A 21,318-nucleotide genomic window follows, 5' to 3' on the forward strand; every position below is an offset into this window, starting at 1 on the left:
CTTTAAAATTTTCCAAGCGATAGACGGCCATTCCAGAGTAAGGGGTACATTACGTCACACTCATTTTTGATTGGATACCGTCAGTAGGGACTTAGGAGCTCCATGACCCATGCACCTTTTAATCGGGCATAGAATCGTGGTTGACAATTTTTCGGAATGGCCCTAGAGAAGAAACCCCGAGGAAGGAGTATAGGGATGAAAATGTTGGGTATGCAAAAGTCAGACCTTTGGTCCCTTACTTTTTAAAGAGATTAAATTTAAACGAAAAAGTGACCCTCACAGGGAAAAATGGGTAAAAGAAGGGACACTCGGAGCGACCGTTTTTTGATTTTCATGGTTTTCGAGAGAGACCCTAAAACCCTAAAAGGTGAAAATTCCAACCGAAACTCTGACTCACCTTAACGAATATACGGACAGGATAACCAGCCTGTCGTATTTTCACAGTTTCCAACATGCCCGTATAACGGAGTTGCCGTAAAACTAACTCCGCCTCGAATTTCAATGGTGCCTATGAAAAAAAATTAATAATAAGAATTGGTTCAATTGCTACCACGTTGTGGGGGCAGTGAGCATCTTCAGTAATGAGTACTTAAAACATGTCTTTAGGTAGTAAATTAAAAAAAAAAACATCAGGCCATGGTACAGGGTTATCTTTCATTTAAAAGTTCTCTCAGTTTTTTAACGAAAAAGGTTTTGCTCAAAAGATTTATTTCTTATGTCAGAAATTCGTTCATCGTAAGCACAATCTCGAATCAAAGAGGAATTTTGCTGAAGATTGTATTAGAGGATACCAAACAAATTCATTTTAATAGAGGAGCATTGACACGTGGAACGGTTTGGGAACCAATGTTGTAAATGCACCAGAATAAGATTCGTCAACTCACCTTGACGGCATTTGACCTGATACAACGTACAAAGAACGGATGTGACTGGTTCAACGCGTCCATTAGCTCCATCAGTGAAGACTGGAAACAAAAGAACGTTCTCATGATAAAATTATAGTCTATAGGGCTACAACATAATATATATTGTTAAACAATATATTGGTAAATTGTGCCGGCAATATATTGTTGGATTATTTGCAATAATTCAACAATATAGGGGGGAGGGGTTGTTTACACAAAGATACCCTTTAAAATAGAGCCTGTCGTTTACTTCGTACATTACAGTCCTCAAATTATATTGTCAAGTGTTGTTCGCCAATATATTGTGTAGACTAAGTTGGACAAAGACTCTCTAAACTAAAAGGAGAGTAACGCCCTCAACACCAACATCACATCCGTCGTGTATTCTAATTAGGCTATAAAGAATACCAAATGAGCTCGAAGGAATATGCAGAAAAATTTAAGGATGATTTTTAAATAGAAGAAGACGTCTACTTGGTGATCCACGGTAGCAAAAGGTAACGTCTCTTCAATAATGATAATTTTCAAGTAAATTTATAACCTTACTACAACTACTACATGGGATGACAAGGGGAGACAATGTGAGAGAAAACCATACCTGAAATTGAGCAACGACAGTCGGAGGTTGTTTTAGACCACCTCTTCGTGCATATTCTGACATCCCTCCGGAGATTGTTCGGCGTGCTTCCAAACCAGAACGCATCCTTGAGGGACTCTGAAAAGAAAATGATTAGTTGATTTTAATTTTTTTTTCAATTCTCAATTCTCAATTCAAAATACAAAAACTCTTAACAGGGTTGCACCATGGCTCCTTCATTTTGCAAGCAAAAAATATTTTTCAATCATCGAGATCACTTCACTTTAGTCATCCGTAGTCCAGCCATCCCAGCCTTTGTTTTTGATTGAAGACCGTTCATTTTTCGATTTGGTAAGAAAATTACATTATATTAAGAGGATTGCTACTTCCCCTATTCCTGATGAGAACTTTGGCAATCTTAAGAAAAAAAACTTCAACTCATTTTTGGGGCGGATCTTTAAAAAACAGCAACAACTTGGCCTCTCTCGAAAAACTTACTGGAAATAGATTAAAAATAAAATAGAGTGACAAGGGCCTTAAAAAGGTATCAAGTAGCAATGCTGACAATGTCAATCAGAAAATCTTTTTAAAAGACAGAATAATGTGAGATTTTTTTAAAAATAATTACTGTTGTCTTACCATTATTACGCAAGATTTCACAACTGTGATACTATTTTGAATCGAAAGAGTTCTTGAAAAATGAATAAGTAGACTGTGCCATAAGTATATTATCAAAACTTTTTAAAATGACATTGCAATTCATGAAGGCCCAAACATATATGTACCATGAGAGCATTTATTGTTAAAGAAGATGAAAATCAGTTAAAAAACCATCAAGGACCATAGAAAACCCCAAAGCCCGATTTTCCGTAACTCACCCCTGAAGGAAATACGCATATTATGAGCCATGCTCGTAAAACTTTTCACAAGAAAGATAATTAAACATCGATAAGATGCGTTAATTTCAATGCGAGATAATTGAAACACGTAAATCATTGAATTAAGACGAAAGTTATTACATTAGCCGTATTTTGTGAAAGAATAGAGGGAAATTAGCATTTGTAATGAAATCTGCTTATGAGCTAAGAACTAAGTACGGATTGTTTTCATCAGTGCTCAAAGTCTTTACCCATCACATTAGTCACATGTGAGTAAAAAGTATGCATGATGCACAAAGTATATGTTGAACGGTAAAGTATGGTGGAATATCGTAAAAACCTTGCCAGAAACACATCAAAGTAAGCGTAGTAAAGCGTAGCGTAGTAAGGGTAGTAAAAAGTAGGTGTAAAGTACCTCAATTACAATTAAATACTGCAAGATGACTTATTAATAAGAACAGGATAAGAACAATTTGAGGCTCAAAGTGCAAAAAAATAAGAACAGCCGAGCATCATAAAAACTATACTGTTTCTTATAAAAAAGAGTGTAAAAAGAGTGTATACCATTTAAAACTATAAGAGACCTACCCAAGGAATTTAAAAGCATGAAGTAAAAAAGCATAAAAAGTATCCATATAAGTCGCATGTAAAATTCTGCTAAAGGCTTGTCTGCTGTACCAGATCCGATATCCAAAAAAAATCAAGATAAAGTAGTTTCTCTTTAACTTGAACCTCTGTAACTTATATGTCTCCTTAATTCGAACAATTTTTCTCGTCCTTTCAGTTAGCAATCCCTTATAAACCTTACTCCATAACTCCTTGAACTCGAACAAATTTGTGTTCCCCCCGTGCGTGTTCGAGTTATGGAGACTGTGCATCACTATAGTACCCATAAGAGAAGTGATGCAGACTTTGGCATCTACAATCAGTGACAAAATATAGGGCAATTTCTTGAAAAATCTCTTCCACCCTAATATCAGTGTTGATGTGAGCTTTTTCTGAGCATGGTGGCAGCCTTTCCACCCATCAACACTGATACTAGGAGGAAGAAAATTCTTGTCACAATATTAGTCACAGATTGTAGCCACTTACCGTATCTGATGGGTTTCCACATCCACAAGTAGTTTGTATGGTCGATGATTTTGGTGTTGTATACACCACCGTTGTGATGATTTGTCTCATGACAGCAATGTGAGGTTACATTTTTTTACAATGTTTATTTATGAAATTTCACTTTTCATATAAATTATAGCTGATACAATACAATGTAATGAGGGAAAAAATTGAGAGATTTTTGAATGTAAATGTTGCGCAAAATAAACTCCTGACACACAAATACGAAGGAGATTCGCAGATCCCTAATCTAATACAACTTTCTACAACCTGAACAATACAGTAGTGACAGTAGTTAGGTCTGTTTTCCAATCACTAATTTGCATTTTCGAGCTGATTTCTTCCATTCTATTATTTTATTTCTATTATTTCATAGCCTTCTAAACATTGTAGTTTATGATCAGAAGGTAAAATAATTGAGAAATTCATTCTAAACAGAAAGGACGAGAATCTAAAAAAACAGCCTTCAAAGTCCAGTGAACAAAATCATCAAAGCTCGACAACATTACAACTCAATTTCTAACTTTTCCCACGCCACTAAATCATTAATAAAGTATAAAAGAGAGATCAAAACTTTACAAACAAAGCAAGTTGGTTAATTGACTCATTTAGCTTTCCTTAATGATAATTAAAATATAACAAGGTCCGAGATTACTTAAAACACAGAGGCAATGAAAACTCTAAAAAAATATAAAATAATAAATAAACGGGGGACTAAGTGCCGAAGCTTTACTTCCTTTACTTAAATCCAGCTTTCAAAATACATCGAAAAAGAAGTCTTTCCTAGAAAAACAGTGCCGTAGGAAGCATTTTCATATTGAGGGGGCTGAAGTTTAGTGACACCGCGAGGGCGAACCATGGTTTGGCCCAAGGGGGGGAATTTTGAAAATTTGAGCTCTAGATTGCTTGAAAATGCACTCATAACATGCACTTCAAAGACAATTATGACAAATTAAAAAAGAAAAACTTTGCATTTTGCAAAATAACTATTTTTGAAAAAATTATTGGGGGGGGCATAGCCCCCCCCCTTGCCCCCCCAGTTGCTACGGCACTGAAAAAGAAAGACATTTCAAACCAGACCCATGCCAGGTCATAATTGCCTAAAATAAACGTGAATGAGCGGGCCATATTTTCCACGAAAGCAAAACAGCTTATCGTTTAAGTGACCTTAAACAATGCACACATATTCGCACACAAACACGCATGTCGACAAAAACATCAGAATTCATGATCGAAAGGGAAGAGAATAATAAAATGAATTGAAATTACAAAACGTTCGTTAGTTGGCACATCGATTGAGAAATTTGATCGATCTTTTTCCAAGACACACGTCAATTTGATAAACTCTGACCAATATACACACAAAAAAAAACAGTCAACCTTGAAAAGTAATAAAATATTTCCCGTAGTATCACACTATGTACACAACATTTTCTCTATTACTCGAACCTTTGTTTTTTCTTTGCAGAAACTCGAATAAAAAAAATTTCCAAACACGAATAATTTTTTCATTGGAGTCAATCAGAATGTCTTGAAACAACAAATTCAACGAAGAAATTTTCACGTATGTTCAATAACTGAAATACTATTCCTCGAAGGAATAATAGTATTATACACATTCACCTGTGAACATCTATCTAACACTGTTTTGACGTCTTACCGTGGGCTCATAGTTCAAGTAGAGAGCAAAATAACAAATTTTGGAAAAGGAGAAATAAACAATTTTTTGCTACTTCTGTTCAATTTCAAATTTCCGAGAGAACGTCTCGTATGATGCAGAATTATACTTTACTTGCAACCTTATCTCCGTGTATCCCAGGCTTTATTTACGTTACTGATGGACGCCAGATAAAAAGCAGACAATGCCAGAGTATTATCTGGCGCTATCCAGTAAGCATAAAAAAACCGATAATACGCAGGGGACGGGGTTGTAATTCTTGTTACTTCTTCTATACAATTTTTTTCGTTCAGACAGTGTAGTGACGAAACTCTCTTAAAACGTTATAACAACATGTAAAAAGTGACAAACAAAAATAAGAAGAAAAACAGTTGACAAAATAAACTAAAAACTACTGATACACAAATGGTCAAGAGGATACAAGAATAAAACTTTGGATCAATATTGTTTAAAAGTTTAAGGAATAGAGACACAAGTTGTAGAACCATCAGATAGACATCCATAGAGCGTTCAAAACTGAATCAAAACGGAACCAACCAAACAATTACGTAAACAAAAGGAGACACATCATACAAAAAAACACAAAGAAAGAATATCAGCTAAGAAATCCAAACATCAAAAAACAAATCTCAACAAAAACATATTAGTAGGAACTTAAGTAAGAGTTGCATTTACAAAAGAGCAGACGGTAGTAAAAGATAATGCACACGTCTGATCTATTTGCATTGGAGATGCAGATTAAAATGGTTGAGATTTTGATGAAAAAACAGATTATGACGAGGAGGGCAGGAAAAACAAGATAACCTGCAAATTACATCTTTAAAGATGGATGGAGAGGTCATAAGTATAAGCCCGAATGGCTAGAATCGAATCTCTAACCTTTCTCAGGCAAGAAAAAGTGAAGCCTTAAAATATGCGCCATATCTTTGACGACGGATTGAATCTAGCAATTCTTTTGTTTTCAAGTGATACTTTTTTCGAAATTTAGTGGTAAATTTTAGTTTCAATCTGCCATTTGTGTAAAAATCAGGCGGGCCGCGCTAGGCCGGGCAACTTTGGTAGGATTTGTTGGCTTCAAACCTTACCAAGGAGATTCGATTCTAGCCCTTCGGGCTTATACTTCAATGGGAGAGGTTTTATTAGACGTACTATCAAGCAAATCCAGGCTTATGATTACTAGATTTTTGTAAGATATTTGTAAGGAAATCTTTCGGGCGTTGGGCGACCTAACACTTTGCTTCCTCAAGATCATCACGGTACTCTAGATGATGAAGGTGTTCATGTTCGATGTTTTCATTCTTAAACGGTGAATTTACATTTAAGATCAGTGGTTAAAATGAATTCTTCGTTCCACTCTTAAATCCATAAGATATGTTGATGATCTGCTTTTTCTTGACCAGATTATGTTATATTTATTGGTCAAAAGCGAGTATGAGCGTTTTTCTGTGACGGAGACTAAGGACAACGGTAATTCAGCATTTTTTACCATCCTCGATTTTGCGGGTCAGAACTGTGAGTTATTCCGAATCGCTTCAGTCACTTTACCGCCCCCAAAAGTTGCAAATACATAAACTCGTTAATATAATACTACAATGCACTAATAAAGATCTGCTATGTACAGTGGCTTGAGTTATTGTCAACGTGTAAACACACATACTGATTCCTAATTATTGACTACATTTAGTTGTCGACTATCATCTAGCCTGCATACTTTCAACCTTTATATAACAAAATTGTGTTTTCTGACTAGGCTTTCCAATACTGATTCCTATTCCAACTACCTTCGTCATTGCCTACTTTCTTTTACATTTAGTCGTCAACTACTATGTATCTATAGCCTGTATACTTTGATTCAACCTTTTAAAAGAAAAGCATGTGTTGCAGACTAGTCTTCCCAAAGTTAAGAAATACGCCAAACGTAAGATTATTTCGCTTGCACCTTAGTAGCCAATTAGATGTTCCGTTTGCATCCGTCACATTAATTACATCGGTTTATTTATTTAAACGTGTTGCTCAAAAACGCAAACAGAGATACCAAGCCACAAGAAAGCATGGATGAACGTAATATAGCAATAGCTTGACTACAATAAGCGCTCTTTAATTTTATTCATTCTACTTCTCGATATGTTCCATTCGATAATAACATTGAAAGCCACTGTCAACACGAAACATCAATAAACGACTCTACTCTTTGATATTCTCACATATTCGATGAAAATCCAATTCTCCATGGAAATGGAATTAGAGAGCGTCAACTGAAATGATATACCACGGCATAGAAAATTGAAGAGAAGAACAACAGACGAAAAAGACATCCAAACAACACGCCAGTAAGAGATCAAAACCAGATTGTCATTAATAAAGCACGAGGAACCAAGAAACGAAACCGTTCCTTGGCATCTCAATTAAAATCCATTTGAACGTCAGATCAATTAACTGGAAAAAAAACACAACGAACAACTATATATAAGCGAAATTACGCCAAATAATGCTGAAAACACACAAAAAAAGATTATAGCAGGATGATACCTAAAATGCTATTACGATACACGGTTTAAGAGAATGATACTAACGATATAACTTCGTGATCATTTTTTTTGATTACATAAAAGATTGACTGATAAATGTCACTTTAAATGAACGTACAATAGATAGGGATATCGAATGGTATTGACAGCATTAAAAAAAGGCAAATGAAAAAATGAAAAGTTGCCGCTAGTATCCTCTCCGATATCCTTGACTCATAGTAACATAACATTTTTTTCAAAAATGAAGAACATTTATTTTCCAGTCTTCCTTTTTCATTTGAAAGACTTCAGGACACTCCTCGTTCACAGCTTCTTACAAAATTATACAAAGCGACAAATGAATTAAAGTTCGCAACTTGAGAAAAATTTAAAGGGGAGCTTAGAGGAAAGAAGACAACACTCTTGCGAAAAAACCTGCGAAAAAATATCTATAATGATTATCAACCACAAACGTAATTTTGAAACAAAGTTTTCTTCCATCATCATATACTGCATCATATACCATACTAAACAAGTTATGTAATTTTAAAATCCTTGAAGTATAATGTTTTAAATTGTAATATTCTAATTTATCAACTTCCTCTGATTTCTAACCCCTTACTCATTGCCAAAAGAAAGTAATAACAAAAAACAAAACATTTGAAGATAAAAAACAGAAGCTTTCAGCCAAACTAAACTGAAAATTAACCATCCATCAATGACCCAAATATATAATTCTATCATAATGTCACTTTCACTCGACCGATTCCATACGAATTAAAATCAGATTGAAACGTAAATTAACGTTGAAAAAATCTTCATCAAATCAAATCAAAATAACTCAACTCTTCTATTTTTTTACGAGCATCATAAAAAACAGATTAACTGAATATTATACTAAGCATGATGACTGCAATTAAAAACAAATTGCCGAAAAAAAAAAGTAATTTGAAGCACAGGTTGCCACTAGGGAATATGTGAAAAAAAAGATGCAAGAGAAAATTATAACATGAAAAAAATATATTTCGTCAATCAACGTAAAGATAATCCAAAGTTCCCTCCATAAAGAAACATACATCTCTGTGATTACACTTTCTCACTAGACATTTTTAATCATCTAATAACACAACAAACCAATTAATCACATACAACATAAAAAGTCTCAACGAACGAGCAAAGAGAGGACTGTGACCACAAAAGTGTTTTGAAATTAGAGTCGAGAAGGAAGTCCCTCCCACTGAACATGTTCAAGCAACGGATACACAAGAATAGATAAGATGTCTTAAAACGTCTGTTCTGTTTAAAAAACCGTTCTCAAATTGGGCTTTTCTCGTTCGTGTTTTAAGAAGACATAAGCTTAAATGGACTAGAAGGATTATACATATACATAAGAACAAAGCAAGAATTTCGAGCCCAAAGATTTGAGAATATTCTAGGGCATTGCGGACTCTAGAACATGCAATTCCGTAAGAATTCACGCCAAAATACTCCCAGGATACTGAAGATAAGAGCATTTTTAGGTTTAATTCTCTTAAAGATAAAAAATCAAAAAGGGTTCAAAGATTATTTTTAATTGTTACTTTCTTATAAAAGAATGTGTATTGGCCTAGGAGGAGTAGATGTTATGATTGGAACGAAAGTTAAACATCTACGAGGAAGAGTATTGCCTTCCATTGTAAAGATAGAAAGAAAAGAACCGCTCTCCTTCCTAAATTTTGAAAACTTTTTCCAGCTCTAACGGTTTGTTTGATTAAAGATTAGCAGAATAAATTTTAGGATTTAGTGGATCTGAGCGGATTGACGATCCAAAGTAAAATATTTCAATGTTTGTTTTATAGAAAAAGGAATTTGGTGAGAAACTTACGTGAGTACGTTTTAAAGGAGGGAACGTTCGTTCAAGAAAAGCTCAGTGACATATTTGTTAAACAAAGACAAATTTGGTCTTGTGTGGAGATTATGATGAAAGATGGATTCTTGATTCATTATGTGTAGTCATTTATTGAAAATTTAGAGCACATTTTTTATGAAAATGACAGCAATAATCGATTTCAATTAATTCCAAGAATTCCTTCACTTATTTCAGGAAAACATAATATACTTAATCGGCCCTTTTTACATCGGCACTTATTAATTAGTTAAATTGAGGCCTGGGCCAAAAATAGAAAAATTTGAGCTTTAACGTAAAAAGGGCCGACGTGAAAGGGACCGAAAGGTGCAACGAATTTAAAATTAAAAACACAACCAGAAGTAGGATCCGTTCTATGTTTTAAGGACACTGAAAACAGTAAAACAAATAAAACAAATATAGGAATATCTAAATAAGAGAGTGACAAACCTGTATTCTTTTAGCCATATCCAGAACCCGCCTGTTCATAACTTTGGTAGCTCGCCTCATCATTGCTTGGCCTGTGGTGTCGATCTCTGCTTCAGTCAATTGTCGCATTAATGCCTTACTCCTAAAGCAAAGAAAACGAGCAAGTTCTACTGATTTGAAGAAAGATTTCGAAAACAATATGACATTTTAAGTAAAATAAAATATTATCACTTTGGTTTAGCCTAAATTTCCCTGGGAATGATCACAATTCGACGTCATGCCAAATTAACAGTCAGGGTATTAAAGAAAAATTATCTTAATCCAGAATAAGGTGATACTTTGCTGGGGATATGTACAGTTTTTTTAAGGATATTGTGATGAAAGGCCAAAGATCATTAGATAAGTTGAAATCATCACTAGGCTACTACTTTATGATTAATATTTCAAACGCTTACTTGTTCGGAGGAGTCTTGCTCTTCATCTGAAAAATAAAACAGAAAAATTATTAATTTATGGATACCACGTAAAATTAAAAGAGCTTAGTTTTCCTGTTGAGTTGGAACTGCTTGAAATAAAAATGCTGGTGATAATTGTTTTTTAACTAAGTAGCTAATATATTTTCAGGCATCTCTAGGTTCCAAAGAATTTGTAAGTGCAAAAATTTAACCAACTCCAATGCTAAAATTCCAATAACTTTTACTTACCCAGCTGACTGATGCTTTCGGCTCAAACATTCTTTGTCCTAGAAAATATGAATAATTCTTGAGATGATGTTCCGAAAAGAAATTGTTTTAAATTAAACATTCTGATAAAATTTGAATAGTAACAGAACAGTAATACAGAAAAGTAACACGTTACCTTTGGCCCTAGCAGCGCCAGCTTTTTTGAATATGGAAACTGCTTTGATGGTATGCCTCAAAATTGACCAGTAATAGATCGCAACTGGATCAGAGCCTAAAGATTTAAAGAAGGGAATTTAATAATGAGTGGTGTTAATATATAATAGGTAGTTTGACCGCTAAAATGATACAATTGTAAAGATATTCTGGAAAGTTTCGAATGAGTTGACCAATTCGCCAAAAGATTCCTTACCCATGAGCTCTCGCACGAAAAGCATTCGACTGTTTCTGAAAACTGAAACAACATCGTTTCTCATCAGCTCACGATTCTTTGCTCGGAATCCCTAAAAACATAATTATAAGAGTTAATTTTTAAAGCTCATGCAATATATAGCCTATTTCTAGGAGTTGAAAATTCTAGAATTTGAATTGAACATGGGATTTTAAGACTCAAATAAATAAAAACGACTGTAATGAAAGAATAATAGACCTTTTCATAAATTACGTCACGAACATCACTTGCCTCGTTTTGAAATTATTGCCATGGTGATAACTTAACTCCCAGCGGATTTCATGTGTCTCATGAGATGTGATCATTATGGAAATTGTTTGAATACGAGGCAAGTGATGTTCGTGACGTAATTTATGAAAAAGTCTATTAGCCAAAGTAATGTTTTTGTGAAAAAAATATAATGGCAGATTTTAAGCTTAAATACTGCTTTTTTACAACAAAGAAGATGCGTACCTCAATTTGATATTTGACTTTTCCAGCATAATGTAATATAGAAAATACAGGTTCTCTGGTTGGTGGCATCTCATAACACGTATTGTTGGAATGGTGTTGATTGAATTTGTCCAGCAAACTTTCATCAGTACCGATTGTCAAGCTATTAAATTAGGTAATATATAGATACATTTAAGGTAAAAATTTGTCTAGAACACTCATTTTAATGGGCGAAAAGGAATTAAGTTAACCCTGTCACTTTGTCAAATCTAGTTCTCACAAAATTTAAAAAAATAACTAACCCTCCAAAATTGGGTTAAAATCTAACGCTTTTGACTCCAAAATACGGTCACCTTCCTTCAAGTTTTAGTAAAAAGTTCGTAATTTTTTGAGCTTTTACAATAAGAAATTTTAAGCAAACCAGTACAGTAGAATTGCTAAAATAAAGCCTTCTTGACACGAAATAAATAGGGAAGAAAGGCTTGAATAGACTTCCTCCCATCAAACCTCTCTCCTTCAAAATAAAGGAAGAACCCTTTCAATAAACTAGAAAAGCATTCAGTACCTGCATTCTTCATCGAGTAGAAGAATGAGACCAGTGGGTTTTCCAACCATCAAATTCAGACAAGTTGAGTTATCTGCATAATCCACGTGATCCCAGTCTAAGCCTTCTTCTACATATTCATCCTGAGGAGAAAAAGAGAAAAAATTTCTATTGGAAAACATTTCGAAATTTTTTTTATTACTCATTAAATTATAACTTTCTAAAACCCTATTACAAATTTCTAGAGTACTCAAAAATTATTGTTTTTGGTAGTGAAAATAGAAGGTTTTTACGTCTCATTAAAGTTCTTACGTCTTTCAAAATGCACATCTCTAACAATAAAATTAATTAGATAAATACATTCAGTTAAGCATAAAAATTACATTTAAAAATTGTGGCTTTACAAGCTTAACATACAAAATCACTTTACCTGGCGGATTTTGAAGATGTGTTGATTCAAATAAAACTGAAGATTTTCATTGGCCAAGTTGATGCAAAATTGTTCAAAGCTGTTCCTCTCAAAATCTTCAAATCCAAAAATGTCAAGCACTCCAATAGAGAAAGCCTACAAAAGTAAAATCAAAATTTTCAAAGTATAATGCTTCAATGTTCAACAGGTTCCGCTGTAGAGTTGCATAAAGAAAGATCAACAAGAAATATTGTACGCATCAGAAAAAAAAATGCTAAGCAGAGGTTTTGCTTGGTTTTCGATAGGCTGGCGAATGAAAAATCCACTGTGACTCCAGCGAATTCTAGAATCTAGGCCAGTGAATTCTTATCAAACCCAGTGTAAGACCACCAAATTTTGATTTCTACTTTTGTGCCTTGCAAAAATCGCCGTTCGTCAGCCTTAAATAAAACTCCTGGCTAAGGTTGGACTATGGGCTTTCAAGTGTAGAAAATCTTTTAAATAATCAAATATTAGATACCTTTTTGTCAACCTTTCGTCCTTGTTTACTGACCATGATATGATTGGTCTGTAACACAATCCAGTCAAATAATGAGGCATACAAACATTTTGCCATTGAATCCCTGGTGGCAATTGCCTGAAAAGTAATAAGAAATAACAAAATCACATTTTGGTACTGCATAAGATCTATTTGGAAAGATTTAAAATTTTAAGTTTCATCTACCCGTGTTACCTAAAAATTGATACTATTGGGTAGTGGATGACCTCTGAAAGATGATGTATTTACCTCATCCTTTTTGTACTGTCGTACAAATTCTTCTCCTCTGGTTATTGTTTTTCTCATTGTCATTGGTACGATCAGTTCTTGTTTGTCAACCTAAATGTTGAAATAAATTATTAGAAAATTAAACTTTCTTCATTGCCATTGGAGTCTTTCCACCATGGAAAAAGAACATAAGATAGAGTAACATAGAAACAGAACGTTGTATAGTATTGAATATAATAATCAAACAATGGCATAAGGATGATGAAATAAATGAAGCACCTGTATGAGCTCTGCAATGATTTCAATGATTTTTTCATCAGCCACTGATACTGAATCTTCTGGGAAAGATCGCTAGGTAAAAAATAAATATGACACATAACATCAGTTCTAGCTTAAAACCAACCTTGATGAGTGGAGGGAATAACCAAAAGTTAACTCTTTCAGAAACAACTTTCGAAATTTCGAAGATCTGCAACTCTGTCAGAAATTTTCAGACGTTGGAAAAGTGACCCTGACAAGCAGCACTTCCCAATACCCTATTTTTGTCTGAGTGACCCTTGCCTTCCCCAGGGTTTAGCCTTTGATGCTTTTAAAATTATAGCCTGGTTCTGCATAAAAAATATAATTAAAATGATACCTTTCTAAACGTGATATTTCCAATGTGTAGTACAGCTGATAGAACAGCAAACATTCTGTAGAATAAAATCAAATTTAAACCATAATCTGTTTAAAAATGAAATATGGTAAGTCCTTGGATTTGTTAAAAAGTTTCTGATTGGCATATGATTAGTTAATTGATACTCCAAATTTAAGAATAACCTTATCAAACATTACCTTTGCTGTGTAACTGATGGAATTCCTATATTCTTTATGGAATTCTTTAGCCGAGCAAATTCGTAGACCTCATCCATCCCCTCAATGGTATAACATTGTGTCTAAATAAGGAAGTGAAATAACCAAAAACATTGTAAATTACTCTTTTTAAACTTTTTTTATAGAAAATGAAAACCACAGGAAAAGCTGATAAAATACCAAATCAAGTCACGTTCTATTTCAGTGGAGGCATTTTACTAATGAAATTGCCACTTTATATTGATATAAACTGGATACAATTGATCAACTTGACTTTATAATTATGACATGTACCTGATTTAAATAGAAGTATTCCTGAGGGGTTAAGAGATGAAGGGTTTCCCTTTCAGTTTGGCTTGCTCCGGCCAACATTGAGTAAAAAACATGGTAGTTTCTTTCGTTGATGCCTTGTTGGACAATCCGTGATTTCTCAAGTAAATACTTCTTTAGGACAGCCCTAAATTTTACAATATAAAAGAAATATGTTGTATTTTAGTATGCTATGACATCAGAACAGACACTATGAAAACCACAATATTGGTTAAAAACAAGACTTTTGAGATTTCTGGAATACTTTAGATATGTAAAATCTGTTAAAGTTGATTAAAATTGAATATTGTAATTTTTCTTACCCGCATACTACACCATCTGCCCTATAATTAATTTGGGTGAACTTTCCAAAACGACTGGAGTTGTTGTTGTAGCTTGTCTTTGCATTGCCAAAAGCCTGAGAAAAATTAGAATTGATAAAACTAATATCATTAGCGTTAAGAAAATGAGGTATTATGATTACCAATATTTTCATAGCTATGACTAAGAAATCATCCTGTTTGTGTAGAATAAAATCTAAAATTACCTCTAAAACAGGACCAGCAGCTAAGATCGTTTTCTCCAAAACAGTTGCCTTCGTTTTATGACTCAAAGCAGTCAAGTGATGTAAAATTAACTTAGTACTTTCAGTTTTACCACTGCCACTCTCTCCAGAAATCACAATACATTGATTTTGTTTACTAATTAACATCCTATTATACGCAGCATCAGCAATAGCAAACACGTGAGGTGGCAGCTCACCCAGTTTTTTATTTTGATAAGCATTTACATATTTTGGATTATAAATTGGAAAATATTTAAAAGGGTTTATTGCTATCAATATTCCACCAACATAAGTATAAATTCTACCCTTGCAAAACCGAGTACAAAGTTGATCCAAGAGGACAGTCTCGTTAAGAACTGGTAAAGCAACAAGATCGTCAATATCAGTCTTTTCACGGTATAAGGGATCAAAATGCCATGCTTCTGGTGGTATCTTTTTATCTAAACCATCTAGCCAAGTTACTTTCACATCTCTGCCTCCTTCTAATTGATCTGACTTTTGAGTCAAATACAATCGATAACTCTGTATATTATTGATTGGAGATTTTTCACTGAGTTCATCTTCTGACATGTTTGATCTATCAAGGCCATTTGGAGCTCCTGCAGTCCATGCTTTCTGTACAGCAAGTGGGTATTCTGAATAACTCAAAGAACGTAGATTCTCAAACACAGCATCTGGGTCTGTTGGAAATACGCCAAATTCACTATACACTTCACACAAATCAAAGAGTTCAACACTTGATACAATCGAGAAACTATCTAAGACAGTCTGTATAGCATCTGAAACAGTGGTCTTGATGGTAACGTTAACTTCTGTTTTCACTTTTCCATCTGGTGTAAGGATCGTTGTGTAAACTGTTATTGGATACAGAACAGGCAGTGGTGATGTTGGCTCCTTTATGGTGGCTTCCATTCCAGGCATTTTCAGGTATCATTGGTGTTTAACTACACCATACCTCAACTTTTTATAGCTTTTTAAAATGTTCTTTTTTGACCTTCTTAGTAGAAGACATTCTATAAAATGTAAACCGAGTTAGTATGAAAAGTATTTTAGAAATGAATCATATTACACTTTTTTGACTTTAGTTTTGAGGGTAACTAATTGTGAAATTTTTGAAAGACTCTCAAGTACAGATAAACACTTCAGGCAGAAATAGTAGCATAATTAAGTTTCAGTATTCTTAAACTGTCTCACCCTTACAAAATCTGTAAAATAAGAGACACAATGATTAAAATTCATAGTATAGTTTATATTAATATATAAAAATAGAAGTGACATTACATGTATCTTTTGGCTGACTTTCATTCTCATGCAAGCTAAGCCACCAGCTAGTAATCCATTGCTTACTTTAAAAGGGTTCATTCATAATACTGTGTTGTTTATAAATCAATTAGTCGAGAAAAAAATATCAAAGTTCATGTGAACTCTTTTCCTTAATAACAGTATGCAGCCTCAGTAATATATTGTAAAAATTGTTTTTACTTGAATAATAATACTATGTCTAAGAAATGATATTATCAAACATTGCCCCTGATATCCTAATCAGAATATAGAAAAACCATAATTGCAAGAAAGAGCCTATAAAATTCTCAACCCCTCGTGAAAGAGTAAACTTATGTTTACTCTCACCTGCATTATGGAAACACAAAATGTTTCTGTGTAAGTAGAACCTTATCAGCAACACCCTTCTCCTTTTAATAATAATAAAAAGAAATCCAAGCAGACTTCACACATGGCTTTGGCAAGAAAATGACTGTAATATATGTTTTCTTAAAAAAGTACCTAAGGGCACAATTTTCACCAACTTTTTTTGGAAGGAATATACCTTTCAAGAGATGAAGTGTTAACCTTTTTTCAGTTTGTAGAGTTTTGCGGTTAATTGCGCTTGTTGAAAAGATGATAAGGAGTGGAATATTGTAAAATAGATAATATTTAAAAACATTTGAAATGAAGATATGAAAAAAGGAGAAGTAAAAAAAACAACTTCTTGTAGAATTGTCCTATGGTTTTCATATTCTTATTACCTTAATTCCATTAATTTTCGCGCAGAATACTTGGCCGCACGAAAATTGAAGGGTGCGCGAATTAGTAATCATTATGAACGTGTGGAAATCCCAACTTAGGGCTCTTTTAATAAAATAGGACCTCAATTCATGTTAATTAAAGGGTACGCAAATATCCTAATCTACCTTAAGGGTATAACATTTTTGTGGGGATTAAATTTTGCAAATTTTTGCGAAATGTAATCCCTCGCTTAAATTTTCAAACTCTTATCTCTCCCTAAATTCGCAAAATTCAATCCTCGCGAAAATTAAGTTATTTACACTAAAAATTCTTTCAGCAAAGAAACTCTCATAAACGAGTCTCCATTACTCGAATGTCTCTGTAATTCGAATAAATTTTCATTCCTTGTAGCCATTCGAGTTATGGAGACTCTACTGTACACATAAAATCTCGTAATCAAACTAACGAAAAATCTGAAAATCTGAAAATTTACAGTCGAAATTAGTTGCGAAAATAAGTCCCGCGAAAATTAAATTACTAAATTAGTTGCCGTGAAAATTAATTCCCTTAAGGTACGAGTTGTGCGACAATTAAAGGCGCGAAAATAAATGGCGCGCAAAAATTAATGGAATTACAGGGAATTAAGGTATAGATTGATTCCAATAATTGATAGTGGGACAGTCATCGAAGCAAGATTTCTTTATATACATATTATTTTAGAACTTTTCATGTCATTGAACAATGAAAATTTGAAAAATTACTTTAAAAATCCGAAAAACTGTTTCCACGTTGTAATTTTACATTTTTCAAACAACTTTGACATCTTTGCCTTTATAACATCAACACAATTTGTTGACTTATGGCAATACTACACCTTTCCTGCAATTCAAACTTCTCAGAAATGGCCTGGGACAGCCCGGGAAAATGTGCGCTCCTCCGTTGTGTATAAAATTGTTTGGGAGGTAATTGAACATGTTTTTGCCTGCGATGGGTTAGGGAAAGTGGGTTTTCAGCTTCTAACTTTTGATACCGTAAGTTGGTCTAATGTTGACATCCCTTTTCTGATTTTGACACCCTTCTTTGGAGATTGGAATAATAGGTAAAGTCGGAATCGCTGATTGAAACAAATTGTCTTTGCTTAACATTCAGAGAGAAAAAATCTTTTGTCTATCAGTGATTCCAACCTTCCTATTATTCCTCTAAAGAAGGGTATTGAAATTAGAAGACGGATGTTGACATTAGACCAACTTACGGTAGTGATCTCTTTTTGGCAAAAGATTTTCAGGGTGGCATAATATCATGAATAAAAAGAACATATACTAAAATTTGAGAGGATTTTTTTCAACAGAACTTTAAGTTTGCAAACCGACTTTCCCTAAGGAAACGCAGGACAAGTCAGGTTTGTTTACCTCCAGATACCAAACGGTTGAGAGTAACAAAATGCTGTAATGTGCGCGCATATATTTTGTAAATTACGGGAAACAGTCTGGGAAATCCTCTTAGTTGGGTGCTTAACTTCCGAAATTTAAACGTCCAATTACATGGCTATCAAAATTGTAGAATTATTTAAGGATGCAATTACATGCTTATTACTATTTGAATGGGTGCTAAGCATGTAATTGCATCCTTACCGTAAGTTGGTCTAATATCAACATCCCTCGTCTAATTCCCCACACCCTTCTTTAGAGACAGGAGTATAATATGAAAGCTTGAATCACTGATTGAAAAAGGATTATTCCTCTCTGACCACTAAGCAAAGAAAAACTGTTTTGACGTTTCTATCAATTTCAGCTGATAAAAAGGGTGTCGGAATTAGAAGAGGGGTGTCGACATTAGACCAAGTAACGGTAAGGCGTATATCAATAATATGTTCCGTTCGCGTCATAAAACATCCCCAAATCTAGTCGGTCAGTCGGTCGGTATCAAATGTTGTCGGATTTTTAATATTTACCGTGAAGTCGGGTAACTTGCATCAGTGGAGGGAAACTTGCATAGGTATCAAATGACTGACCAATCCATGAAAGTAAGAAAAATACAGATGGAGAGAAAACGTCTCGGTAATGACCTAAATGGTCGTTCAAATCTTTTATAAATCTATTCAAAGCGGCTTTTCTTTGATTTACCATCATTGGAAGCAAAAAACATCAATTTATAACTTTATAAGAACAGAAAGAGGCTGGTCCGTTTATTTTGAAAAACTTAATTTTGCGAGAAATCTTAGTTAAAATACGATTCGAAATAGTTTCAACTTATTTAAGGATAAAAGAATATATTGATTTCATAAGGATATATTTTTGGGCTGGCATTTTGTGAACATTGAGAGTCGCATCACATTATCATTGAAGGTTTCTTATCTTAAAATCTTCATGTCTAAGTGGGCATCGGTTTTCATACTCTGACAAAATGATCGATACAAGGTTCCTAATCGTAACACGTAATTCTTTTTTAAATCTATCGATGGCTTTATGGGCAGCTTCCCCTAGAAGTTTGGAGTATTGTGCTTATCATGTGAAGTTTTTTTCAATTTTTCATGACAAGGCTATTATATTTCAATATACTTGTTAAAAATGTAATGTCTTTTCATTCATCTTAAATATTCCCGCGAGTATACCCAAAATTAATCATCTTATTCCCAAAGCAACCAAACAGCTGTTTGCTTCCGATGATAAATCAGAATAGAACAAAAGGCATTGACTCTCCATCTATCTTTATTACCTTCATGACCAATCAAAGCAGCAAAATTTCAAAACAAATGAACTACGCAGCTCCGCTCGCAGCTCTACTCTACCATTTTTGTTTTGATTTAACTTTGTATTTTAATGACCAGCCAGGTCATTCATTTGAGGGTATGTATGTTAGCCTCCACAGATGCAAGTTACCTGATCTCACAGTAATAAATCCCGAAAAATCCAGTCGGCAAAAAACAGAATCTCTTGCCGCCCTGTTTTAAATTTCCTAAAATAAATCCAGTGAAATGCGTTGACCTGGACCTGATTTTCAACCCTCCGTGGTACTGGCTCTATCACATCAGTGAATTTCGAGTTGATAATTTCAATGAGCGTGGACGAAAAAAACTCAAATGGGATGAAGTAAACAAAAACTTGAAGCAAATGGTGATGTAGAAAAGGGCTTAGCTATCGAAAAGATTTTCTGACATTATTATTACCGTCAACTGCTCCAACTTGGGACTATCTGACAAAACCAGGGACGGCAATTTGGCCACCATTTCACCGAACCTCCAAGTCATTTGATTTGAGTTAAAAAACGGCGTATTAAAAAATACACAATTTCTCTTTCGCACCGAGTAGACTTTTAAATTGAAATATGAAAAATTTCCGTAGTGGAACACCAAATCAGTGGCAAAACAATGGAGCGTTTGACGTCACTCTCGCGGCAAGTAACACACTCACTATTTGTTAATCCCATCGGGTGGTAAGCGGTTAGGCGGTTAGGCGGCGGGCGTTCTCTAATTCTCCATTCGGCGTTGGGTCATTTTAAATGAAAACAAAAGTTAAAAAGGGCACGCTATCAGTAAAAGTTATCGTGAAATGTTATGACAGAAAGCATGATTGATAAACTTGGTGGAGTTATCAAAACAAATTTGTTGTCAAAGAGATTTAACAGTAAGTGAAAATACAGACCCATGTTTCGACAAATCGTCCCAAGTTGGAGCAGTTGACGGTACTTGAGATTTATGTTTTAAAGGTGAGTCGGTCGGGTGACGCGAATAGAACAGATTATTGATGGTCGCCTAACTATATAGTTAGTCTATCATTTAAAAAAACTTTATTTGCTTCCGATTACTTCGTTGAAATCGGAACGCCTTGGACTATTTTACTTAAAATTTATCGTAGACAACGAGCGTGTTAAAAACTTTTGCCTGTTTGACTAGGTTGGCAAACGATATCATCCACCAGGATGCATCCTTTCTTATTTTCCCCCTATTTTCTACTTTCCTATCTTCTATCCTGATTTTCTGACTTTCTCTACTATCTGTTTTCTAAGTATTTTTCTGAAATTTGCCCGTACCGGTGAAATAGGTCTCCGACCCCTGCTCAAACCACCAAATGCAAGCAACCTTGGTTTACAAACCCAATGCCTAATCACTTACGCCAACGAGACACGGCAGAAAGCTGTCATTCACATATACTTATAGCGTGTAATTTACAGACCTTTATTAAGAAAGCTCCCAACCCTACCGGTGCCCCTACAAGGATCCCTACGGGATCTATTTCTATTTCTATTTGGTTGAGTTGCAGGAGGCTTTAGAGGCCTATTCTCGCAACTATAGACGCTTAAAATGAGCGTCCCGTCAGCACCTTGAACTGACTACC

At 34.4% G+C, this 21,318-nt stretch overlaps 1 protein-coding gene across 2 annotated transcripts in view; it reads right to left on the minus strand.

Annotated features, from left to right (window-relative positions):
- The window catches only part of LOC136822618 (unconventional myosin-IXb-like), a 32,373-nt gene extending 16,378 nt beyond the window's left edge, over window positions 1–15,995 (minus strand). For both annotated transcript variants that reach the window (XM_067078885.1, XM_067078884.1), the window contains exons 1-19: window positions 14,963–15,995; window positions 14,739–14,833; window positions 14,401–14,563; window positions 14,089–14,189; window positions 13,892–13,946; window positions 13,534–13,605; window positions 13,276–13,365; window positions 13,009–13,125; window positions 12,510–12,644; window positions 12,101–12,222; window positions 11,557–11,698; window positions 11,065–11,155; window positions 10,831–10,926; window positions 10,677–10,714; window positions 10,428–10,453; window positions 9,994–10,114; window positions 1,504–1,620; window positions 885–965; window positions 398–508 (exon numbers count right to left, since the gene is read on the minus strand). In XM_067078885.1, the coding sequence (XP_066934986.1) occupies window positions 398–508; window positions 885–965; window positions 1,504–1,620; window positions 9,994–10,114; window positions 10,428–10,453; window positions 10,677–10,714; window positions 10,831–10,926; window positions 11,065–11,155; window positions 11,557–11,698; window positions 12,101–12,222; window positions 12,510–12,644; window positions 13,009–13,125; window positions 13,276–13,365; window positions 13,534–13,605; window positions 13,892–13,946; window positions 14,089–14,189; window positions 14,401–14,563; window positions 14,739–14,833; window positions 14,963–15,901 (2,712 nt within the window). In that variant the 5' untranslated portion in view covers window positions 15,902–15,995. The remainder of the gene's footprint in view (window positions 1–397; window positions 509–884; window positions 966–1,503; window positions 1,621–9,993; window positions 10,115–10,427; window positions 10,454–10,676; window positions 10,715–10,830; window positions 10,927–11,064; window positions 11,156–11,556; window positions 11,699–12,100; window positions 12,223–12,509; window positions 12,645–13,008; window positions 13,126–13,275; window positions 13,366–13,533; window positions 13,606–13,891; window positions 13,947–14,088; window positions 14,190–14,400; window positions 14,564–14,738; window positions 14,834–14,962) is intronic.
- Between the last annotated feature and the right edge of the window lie 5,323 nt (window positions 15,996–21,318).

The sequence above is a fragment of the Clytia hemisphaerica genome, unplaced genomic scaffold (genome assembly GCF_902728285.1).
Source record: "Clytia hemisphaerica strain Z4C2 unplaced genomic scaffold, Clytia hemisphaerica genome assembly, whole genome shotgun sequence".
Taxonomy (NCBI): domain Eukaryota; kingdom Metazoa; phylum Cnidaria; class Hydrozoa; order Leptothecata; family Clytiidae; genus Clytia; species Clytia hemisphaerica.